At 39.9% G+C, this 11,386-nt stretch overlaps 1 protein-coding gene across 1 annotated transcript; it reads left to right on the top strand.

The window, feature by feature from the left end:
- The first annotated feature begins 559 nt into the window (after positions 1–559).
- LOC141649745 (uncharacterized) lies at positions 560–916 on the top strand. Its single transcript, XM_074458426.1, has one exon. It carries the CDS (start codon positions 560–562, stop codon positions 914–916), a length of 357 nt encoding a protein of 118 aa, XP_074314527.1.
- Positions 917–11,386: the final 10,470 nt, after the last annotated feature.

Raw genomic sequence — 11,386 nt, forward strand, 5'->3', positions numbered from 1 at the left:
TTTTGATTGTTGGGGCATAGACTTCATGGGACCGTTTCCCAACTCTTGTGGAAATGACTACATCTTGGTTGCGGTGGACTACGTGTCCAAATGGATTGAAGCGGTCGCCTCTCCCACCAATGATAGCAAGGTTGTGATAAAGCTCTTCAAAGGCACGATTTTTCCAAGGTTCGGAACACCAATAGTAGTCATAAGTGATGGCGGATCACATTTCCGCAAAAGTACTTTCAAAGCTCTTCTTAAAATGCATGGAGTGCGGCACAAAACCGCCCTTGCCTACCACCCTCAAACTAGTGGGTAAGTGGAGGTTTCTAACCGCCAAATTAAGGCCATTTTGGAGAAAGTCACAAACAAGAGCCGGAAGGATTGGTCACAAAAGCTCCCGGATGTGCTATGGGCATTGAGACCCGCCTACAAGACACCCCTTCGTACCACCCCCTATAAGCTTGTGTACGGGAAAGCTTGTCATTTTCCCGTTGAGCTAGAACACAAGGCTTGGTGGTCTCTCAAGGAGATGAACTTTGACTTTGATGCCACCGGATAGGTGCGCTTTCTCCAAATGAATGAGCTTGAGGAATTGAGATTGGAAGCTTATGAAAGTTTTAAAATTTACAAGGATCAAACAAAGAAATGGCATGATGGCAAGATCATGAAGAAAGATGTAAGTGTTGGAGACCTTATTCTCCTTTTTAACTCCAAGGTTAAGGTATTCCCGGGCAAGCTTAAATCAAGATGGTCGGGACCCTTCAAAGTGATGCAAATATTCCCTTATGATGCCTTTGAGCTTTGGAGCGAGGAAGGAGGAACCTTTAGGGTCAATGGTCAACGAGTCAAGCGCTACTATGATGGTGACAACAAAGGACCGATTGAGGTGCTCTACCTCGGGGAATCCCTCCCCGAGGAGAGGGCAAATTGAAATTTTTCTCGAACAAGATTTGGTTTGGTGGAGTTCCTCAAGAACCACCACTTACACATAGCATGCATATAGTTAGTACCTGAGATAGTTTGGAGTTATCATTCTTGACAAAATTTGGGTTGCAAGGCGAGACCCTTAGCCTTACCCATAATCCCGACACGAGGCGTCAGTTTGAAAGCTGAAAACTCACAAAAATGGGTAAGTGAAGGAGTCGGTAATTGATTTGATAAGTCAAAGGAGGAAAACACGCTGAAATTGAATCTTTGTAACTCTGTGCCGGTGGACCGGAAGCTAATGCCCTCCACCGGTAGCGAGCTGAAAATTTTTGAAGAAAAAAGAAGGAAATAAGCTGAGGAGAAGTCCCGGCCGGCAGGCCGGCAGCCGGCCCACCGGCAGGGAGATCCATATTTATCAAAAATGAAGAAAAATTTAAATGAAGGGTATCCTCTGCCGGCAGGCCGGCAGCCGGCCCACCGGTAGAAGAATTGCCACATAGGAGGAGTAAGGAAGAAAACCAACAGAGAGGAAGTCCCTACCGGCAGGCCGGCCCACTGGCAGGGGATAAGCTGAATACGATAAATGAGATTGAGAGGTGTTCTGTGCCGGTGGACTGGCAGACCGTGCCCTCCTCCGGCAGCGAGATAAAATTTATTTGATTGAATTCGAAATTTTTGGAAATATTGGGCGTGTTCCCTGCCGGCAGACCGTGCCCTCCCATTCTTTTCTGGCAGACCGTGCCCTCCCATTCTTTTCTATTCTTTCTTCTCTCTTCTTCCTTCTTCCTCCACTCCATTACCACCAAATCACATCAAAACTCCATTAAACCACCCCTAACCTTCATCCATCAACCATCAACCATCCTTCCTCCCTTAAACCTTCACTCATCCTTCCTTCTTCATCCTTCAAACTACCAAAACTCATGGCAAACAAGAGGACAAGGGCGGAGTTGGCACTTGCACAACAACGGCTAGTCGAGGCAGCGGCGTCCGACACCAACCCGGATCCCGATTTTCCGGATGTGATGTTTGCATCCCAAACACAAAAAGGTAAATTCATCATGTTCAAAAATCGCCCCTTAACCCCGACTAAATTCATTTGTCGACCGGCTATGAGGAATTTGGGTTTAGACACGGAAACTTTTGAATTGTTTAAAGGTGTTGGAATGAAAGGCTTGTATGATATGCATGAGGAAACCTATCCCCGTCTCACGTGGAAATTCCTTAGTAGTTTTCGCCTAGATAAGCACCGGAAAACTCAATTGGTTGCCCAAATTCACTTCCGATTAATGAACCGGGACCATTCCATGTCCCTTGCTAGATTGTGCCGAACTTTCGGTCTCTCAAATCCCCCAAACTATAAGCCACCCGAGGATGCTCACATTTCTAGGGTGTGGAAAGCCATTTCGGGGTTAGATGATCTAAATGGCGTCAAAAGACCGGAAATTGCATGTCACAATGCCCCCATGCGAATATGGCATCGATTTGTGGGGGGCTCCATTTTTGCAACTCACGAGCCATGGGTATTTAAGGTCGTGGAATTGGAAATTCTTGGCTCTTATTTGATCACCACTTTGACCTCCTATGAGATTAATATGGGCCATCATTTGACCCTCCACTTGAACAAGCTTGCTAAATCGTCGGGGTAAAAAGTCCCTCTCCATGTGGGTGGCATTATCATCCAAATTGCCAAGTGCCGACCGCCCAGTGGACTTAACCAACTTAAGATGGATCCGGGGGGAAACCTACATCACGAAGGATTGGATAACGAAAAAGCTAGAGTGGATTAAAACCAATCCTTTTGATGGATCGATTATTGGCAAGTGCAAAAGAAAAACTCGGTCCCAATTCCCAATGCCTCTAAATTTAAGATTAAGCCCGGAGAAGCCACCTACCTCCTTGAGATTGAGGAGGATGCCGATGAAACCCAATGTGACACCCCCATATACCAAGGAGCCTTACTAAGACCTTCCCTAGCATATAAGGACATCACCATCTCGGTTGCCCGAGGAAAGTAATCATCAAAGGTCAAAAAAAGAACATTTATATTAGTTTTACAAGTGATACAACCAACTACCGATACAAAAGGTACATCTCGTCAACTCTATAGACTACATCTAGCTTTACTCGTGAGGACTCATCCAGCCAAGACTCCGGCTACCATCCAAGACAACACCTGCTAAGACAGACTGCTCACCATAAGGGATCACAGCAGACACAACAAAACAAACCACACAAGGTCAGTAACTGAGGTAAGACACAACACCAACTGTCATTATACTACAAACACAACCAAGCACACACACACCAGATACAACCATTCCAACCAATGACCGTCACCGACTGTCCACTGGACCAGCCCTGCCAGTGGGGGACCGCAGCCGTTCCCACCTAAGCCCCGCTAATCATATCGAGCGATAACCCTGTCCCATTAATGTGCACATCCCTTCCCGTGGCGGGTTCCACGGAGGGCAAAACTAGAGCGTGAAGCCACTCCCGCAAGTGACTCCACTCAGCCGAGGACGCACCTCGAGAACCAGAGACAAGTAATCACAGACAGCTGCAATACAACAACCAAGGAAACAGCACAACCAACCAACCACCATATATACTCAACTACATGAAGACAACAACAAGGTATAACGATGACCGACACACTAGACAATCAACAGAAACTGAGTAGGCGAACCTACCTTTAAGCGACTGCAACGATTCCATGTCTACACACGCAACACCCAGCAATCAAGCAACACATATACATACAATACAATCCTCTATCACTACCCTTATAACCTTGACTGAAAACACAAAGACACGGATGATGATGACGACATACCTACATGTGGAAATCTAGCAAAGAAACTGCTACCCGACTCAAGCTATGCACTCCTATGGCACAAGCATCCTCAAAAGCTCCCATGGAAGGTATTTGGTGAAGGGAAGAGGAAGGGACGACATCTAGGTTTAGAGGAGAGAGGCGGAAATGATTTGCGGTTTTAAGAAAACACGATTATAAACCCTCGCTGCAAAGACGCTACTCGATCGAGTATCCAAGCTACTCGATCGAGTAGCTTCTACTCTATCGAGTACCACACGCAATTAAATGAAGTCAAGGCACACGGCAACTCTGGCATATATCACTAAGGACTATTACCTGCTCCCAAGGTCGGTCAACGCTGGTCAACGAGTCCCTAAAAGGACGGGTATTACAGTCTTCCCCCCTTAAAAGGAACTTCGTCCCCGAAGTTCAACTCACCCTTCCCAAAGCACAAGACACGGAAACAAGGTCGACACCACCGTTCTTTCGACATGAGTCAGTACTCTCAAGAAGTACCATCCCACCATGTCATCATCATCAACTGTCTAACACCGTGTACACCAACTTCTACAAATGACCACGTTAAATACCAAATTCACCACATATACTAACACAACCAACGACCATACTATTACTCCGAACTTTTAGCCACGCCGCCAAGGGACTATACTCCCACTAGCTCATGATTACCAACACAAAACATGTCACATAACACAAACATGCTACCCAACGATCCTATTATAACGCATGACTCAAGGCTGTACTACTTCGTTATCGTTCCTGACAAACATACTTTTACTTATAAACATACAAATTACTCATCAAACAATGAAAACAATTATAGCTTCGTACTAGAAATGTAACAAAAACAAAAGAAAACATTATAAACAAACAACAAAATTATTATAATATCGACCTTTTTATTTTGCGACATTACTTTTCCCCTCAAAAAGGAAATTCGTCCCCGAAGTTCACCACCGAATTATTACACACATTACTAATACTTATTTCTTGTCATTTACACAACATATATAATTCCTTGACGACATTACTCATTGATCATAATAAACATGAATTTATAAATGTATCTTCTACTTTACTCGAATGTTTAGCGACAAGCATGAGCACATGTACATATCCATTTGTATAGAAAGGAAATATGCGAATTCTGTGAAATAAATAACGAGTCTTTTTGATAATAAATAAGTTAGGCTACTAAGCCAGTAGACGTTGAAGATGGAAAATGAATGCAATAGGAACCAACTACTACTTGCACTATTCGTCACAAATTTGCATTCATAATCCAAGCACGACTTCCAACATATCAAATTAACAGTCCAGACATGTTACTAATTGTCAGCAACCATGTTAAACATCGAAGCATGCAAGAATATAAACATTAAAACAATTTTATTTATCGAAATGTCCCTGAAACAGTGCTACTCGATCGAGCTGACCTTATAACACGCCTAAAATGTCGCACTAAAAGACGGCCAAATTAACAATTTATATACCACTAAACACACTAATTAGCACTAATTATAAACTAGTAAAATAGCAAGCAGGGGATCGAACCCAAGAGAAGATGAGTTTTGCAATAGTGAAATTAAAAGAGTAATTAGAACAATTGTGACAACAATAACAACAATTATGTAAAAAGGGGGGTTTTTGGTTTGGTTTTCAAGGACAATTAAAGGAAATTCAAACAAGAGTACACAACAAGTAATCAAGCAAGAGAGTTTTAAGATGGAAATTAATCAATTTGAGAAAGACTTAACCCGACCCAAAGTTTGGCACTTTAGTTGACAAACCCCCTCAATCAATCCTTTTAATCAATATTATTGTCCTATTAGTGAGATTAAATCTCCAAATTCCCTTAATTAGAAGTCAATCACAAGGAAATCACACTTAATAATTGACCCAACTAATCAACTCCTCTGGTGGAAATCACACACATAGATTCATTAACAAGAAGATAAAGCAATAGGAATCTAATAGGTGGAATTACTCACAATGAAATCACAATTAATGAGCGATTACAACTTAATCTATCTAATGTTAATTAAACCAAGAAGAAATCACATTCATTAGTCTAATAACAAGTTGTTGCAACATGGGATTACAAGGAAATCACACTTAATAAACCCAACAACAATAAATTAAGGAACTTGGAAAGATTATGTAACAAGGAAATCACACTTAATCACAATAATCTAACAAGGATTCCAAAATTAAGCAATTAAACACAAGAGAGTAAGAACAATAATAATAATTAAGGAAGATTAGGGAGTCTTACAACCAAAGATCAAGCCTTTGAGTCGGATTAAGAAAGGGAGATTAGTTCTCCATGCTTAGATCTAAACCCAATTCAAAAAGATGAAAATATTACCAAATTACAACTTGATTAATTAAAAGTGTGCATAAGATGTCTAAAACCTAATGGTGTTCAACTATTTATAGTCCTAAGATGCGGAAGATTAATGGGCTTTAAGTTAGAAGCAAACCCGTAACAAAAGTTGCAGAAACCCAGATTTTTCGCACGGTGCGAATTTCTGGGCAGAAATTTCGCACGGTGCGAGTTCCCTGCTGGACAGCATTTTTCCCGAAGGCCATATCTCTCTCGTTACTTGGCCAAATGAGGCGTGTGACCTACCGTTGGAAAGCTAAGAACATAATCTTTCACCTCCACTTAGCCTTGCATCGATACGAGCTCTAGAACTCAAGATATACCCATTTGAAGTCGATCCTTATGCAAACGACGCTTCAAATCTTCAATTGCTTCAAAATTTCCTTTCTTCATGTCTTAGCTAGTCTTCCTTCTTGCTTGTAGATGTTTTGTACCATGGTAGATTTCAATACACGCCTTTGCTTCCGATCATTGCTTAAAACTCCATTACTAACCCGGCATTAAGAATATGGTAAATGTGAAGTAAATCATGTGAAACCACGTCTCAATGCCGCTTTATTATGCATAAAATAAGCTAAATATATAGTATAAATACGAGCCTATCAAATACCCCACACTTAAACCTTTGCTCGTCCCGAGCAAACTATTATACAACCAATCAATCAACAAAAGGCTCACAAAATAAGTATGGGTACGCTCAATCGATCCATCCCTCTTCTCTCATAACTCATCCTACTTATGTCTCCCTCATCACATTATCAACATGGTCACTATTCCGTTACAACATCATCACAAAAGTAAGTGACCCAAAACCTCCATAATGAACGCTCTTCACTCACGCGCCCTCCTTATGTCTTCTCTCATCTAAGATGATCCTAATTTCCACCAATTCAATCTCATTTTCATAATCCAACATAACATTCTCCTTATTACTCCCCCTTATTACTCCACTTGGTTCAACACAAGGTCACCATATTCATCATAGCATCTCCTAGCTCAATATGTAGGCAAACTCAAATTCCTCCATATTTCACACAACTCCAACAATTCATAACTCAAATAACCAAAACTCAACCACACTATCAATGCATAAGATAAGTCAAAGCAATCCAACTCCAAACAACAAGTATGCCAAGCACTAGTATCAAAATAAGCTTCCAAATCCCCCTCCTAGTCTTGGCACACTACTAGTCCACCCTTCCGGCCTTCTAGAGCTCCACTACTTATGTCACCAACCCCAAATGGAAGTAGTCATGTATGTGACATGATTTCAAGGCTTCAAAGAGTCAAAAAGGTTTTTCAATTTTTTTTTCTAATTCTCTCATTTTGCCTAAACCGCCCTCTCGGGTTTTCGGTTTAGCTCTTTTCCTCACCTCTACTCTCGTGGCTCGCACTCTTTTTTCATTTTGCCCGGAGTGCCCTTTAGAGTTTTCACTCCGACCTCGGCCACTTTCCCAGTTTTGCCTAGGATGCCCTTTCGGGTTTTCATCCTAGCCGGGTTTTCTTCTTTTTTCTTTCTTTCTTTTTCTTTTTTTTTCTTTTTTTTTCGTTTTTTTTTTTTTTGAAATACGATGCATGAAATGAATATATTACAATATATACATGATATTACCAACACATGTCCACCCCACACTTTTTTTTTCACTTTGTCCCCAAAGTGAAGGTGAACATCACAATCAACCTCAATGAAATGACTTGAGGCACCCACTTTCTCTTCAAATTAGAACAAGTTCAACTCCATCTCACAAGCTCACTAACTTACACCACCAAACACCCTCGACTCTCGATGATGAGCTAAAAGATTCACACCTCACACCTCCTCTTCATCTACTTCACTTGGTATTATCATGGTGTACCAAGCACAAACCATGGGCAAAATGATAACTCAACATACTTCACCATTTTTCCAACAAAACTCTTTCATATTTGAACTTTTGATTGCTTCTTTTTCATTGTTTGATTTGGGGAAGTGAAAGTGGGAATTCTTTTGTAGGTGATTCCACATGATCGAGGTAATGATAGGGAAATAAGGTCTTTAGACAATTAGGCAAAGAAGAGTGGTGATGTATGTAGTGATTGTGTCAAAAAATGAACTTGGGGATAATGGAGCACAAGGATAGCTTGATGGGCTTGATAAGGAGCATTGGTGGAATTGTCAAGCATGATACTTTTTACTCTCAAGCAAGGACTTATCAAAAGATTTTAATAAATCACTTGCAACATTTCAAAAACACCTTGTGTGCACTACTCAAATAGTTGAGTTTTACACACAAGTACAAACACTAGTAGGAAAAAAACTAATAAAAACATTAAAGAAGGAGTACGGGTTGCCTCTCGTAAAGCGCTTTTGGTTTCCGTCGTTTGCTCGACGCCTTTTCAAGCTTCTTCTTCTATCAATGATCAAGAAGGGAGCAACTTAATGCTCTTAGTAACCTATCAAACATGTTAGCCCACAAAAAAGAAACGTGACAATAATAGAAAGTCAATACATACCAAGCATGCACAATGAAAATATATGCATAAGACAAGTGGTTCCTTGAGCTTTCATGTTCGAAAAAAAAACTAATGTCACGATAAGACTCCTTAAAAGAAGGGTTAGACTTGGTAAAAACCAATTAAGAGTGAAAGGACACAAGAGATTCTTTAGGAACTAGAATGGGTGACTCTTTCATGTAAACTAGGGGAGGTTCTTCTTTGTGTGGCAAAAATTCAACAATCATCATGTTCTCTACCCTCTTAACATTCTCTTTAAAATTCATACTCTCTAACTTCTTAGCCAAAGAAAGGTTACAACCAACATCCTCAAGAACCACAACATTCTCGTTTTCTTCCAATTCCTCCATGGGTAGATTTGCCTCCAAATCTTGTAAAGTTGTCCCTAAATCACAAGACAAAACATACCCCAAATCTTCTCCAACCATTCCATTAGTTAAGGCAACATCCAAAGTGTCACCTCCACACAATTCATAAATGGTTTGAATAATAGGTTCAACTATCTCAAGAAAGCATAGAGAAGAAGACTTGTAAAATTGTTCAAATTGAGGAAAATTAAGAAAAACCATTAAATCAAACAAGAGAGCAATATAAACTACTTGAACTAATCCTAATATTTACAAAAACTAGTTACACTACAAAGCACACAAAAGCACACAACTACTCTAAAAACACAACAAAAAACACTAGCAAAACCGTTACCTTCCCCGGCAACGGCGCCAAAATTTGACACGTCTAAAATGTCGCACTAAAAGACGGCCAAATTAACAATTTATATACCACTAAATACACTAATTAGCACTAATTATAAACTAGTAAAATAGCAATCAAGGGATCGAACCCAAGAGAATATGGGTTTTGCAATAGTGAAATTAAAAGAGTAATTAGAACAATTGTGACAACAATAACAACAATTATGTAAAAAGAGGGGGGGGGGGGTTGGTTTGGTTTTCAAGGACAATTAAAAGAAATTCAAACAAGAGTACACAACAAGTAATCAAGCAAGAGAGTTTTACGATGGAAATTAATCAATTTGAGAAAGACTTAACCCGACCCAAAGTTTGGCACTTTAGTTGACAAAACCCCTCAATCAATCCTTTTAATCAATATTATTGTCCTATTAGTGAGATTAAATCTCCAAATTCCCTTAATTAGAAGTCAATCACAAGGAAATCACACTTAATAGTTGACCCAACTTATCAACTCCTCTAGTGGAAATCACACACATAGATTCATTAACAAGAAGATAAAGCAATAGGAATCTAATAGGTGGAATTACTCACAATGAAATCACAATTAATGAGCAATTACAACTTAATCTCTCTAATGTTAATTAAACCAAGAAGAAATCACATTCATTAGTCTAATAACAAGTTGTTGCAACATGGGATTACAAGGAAATCACCCTTAATAAACCCAACAACAATAAATTAAGGAACTTGGAAAGATTATGTAACAAGGAAATCACACTTAATCACAATAATCTAACAAGGACTCCAAAATTAAGCAATTAAACACAAGAGAGTAAGAACAATAATAATAATTAAGGAAAGATTAGGGAGTCTTACAACCAAAGATCAAGCCTTTGAGTCGGATTAAGAAAGGGAGATTAGTTCTCCATGCTTAGATCTAAACCCAATTCAAAAAGATGAAAATATTCCCAAATTACAACTTGATTAATTAAAAGTGTGCATAAGATGTCTAAAACCTAATGGTGTTCAACTATTTATAGTCCTAAGATGCGGAAGATTAATGGGCTTTAAGTTAGAAGCAAACCCGTAACAAAAGTTGCAGAAATCCAGATGTTTCACACGGTGCGAATTTCTGGGCAGAAATTTCGAACGGTGCGAGTTCCCTGCTGGACAGCATTTGTTCCGAAGGCCATATCTCTCTCGTTACTTGGCCAAATGAGGCGTGTGACCTACCGTTGGAAAGCTAAGAACATAATCTTTCACCTCCACTTAGCCTTGCATCGATACGAGCTCTAGAACTCAAGATATACCCATTTGAAGTCGATCCTAATGCAAACGACGCTTCAAATATTCAATTGCTTCATCATTTCACTTCTTCATGTCTTAGCTAGTCTTCCTTCTTACTTGTAGATGTTTTGTACCATGGTAGATTTCAAGACATGCCTTTGCTTCCGATCATTGCTCAAAACTCCATTACTAACCCGGCATTAAGAATATGGTAAATGTGAAGTAAATCATGTGAAACCACGTCTCAATGTCGCTTTATTATGCATAAAATAAGCTAAATATATAGTATAAATACGAGCCTATCAAATACCCCACACTTAAACCTTTGCTCGTCCCGAGCAAACTATTATAGAACCAATCAATCAACAAAAGGCTCACAAAATAAGTATGGGTACGCTCAATCGATCCATCCCTTTTCTCTCATAACTCATCCTACTTATGTCTCCCTCATCACATTATCAACATGGTCACTATTCCGTTACAACATCATCACAAAAGTAAGTGCCCCAAAACCTCCATAATGAACGCTCTTCACTCACGCGCCCTCCTTATGTCTTCCCTCATCTAAGATGATCATAATTTCCACCAATTCAATCTCATTTTCATAATCCAACATAACATTCTCCTTATTACTCCCCCTTATTACTCCACTTGGTTCAACACAAGGTCACCATATTCATCATAGCATCTCCTAGCTCAATAAGTAGGCAAACTCAAATTCCTCCATATTTCACACAACTCCAACAATTCATAACTCAAATAACCAAAACTCAACCA

The sequence above is a fragment of the Silene latifolia genome, chromosome 3 (assembly GCF_048544455.1).
Source record: "Silene latifolia isolate original U9 population chromosome 3, ASM4854445v1, whole genome shotgun sequence".
NCBI classification, from domain to species: Eukaryota; Viridiplantae; Streptophyta; class Magnoliopsida; order Caryophyllales; family Caryophyllaceae; genus Silene; species Silene latifolia.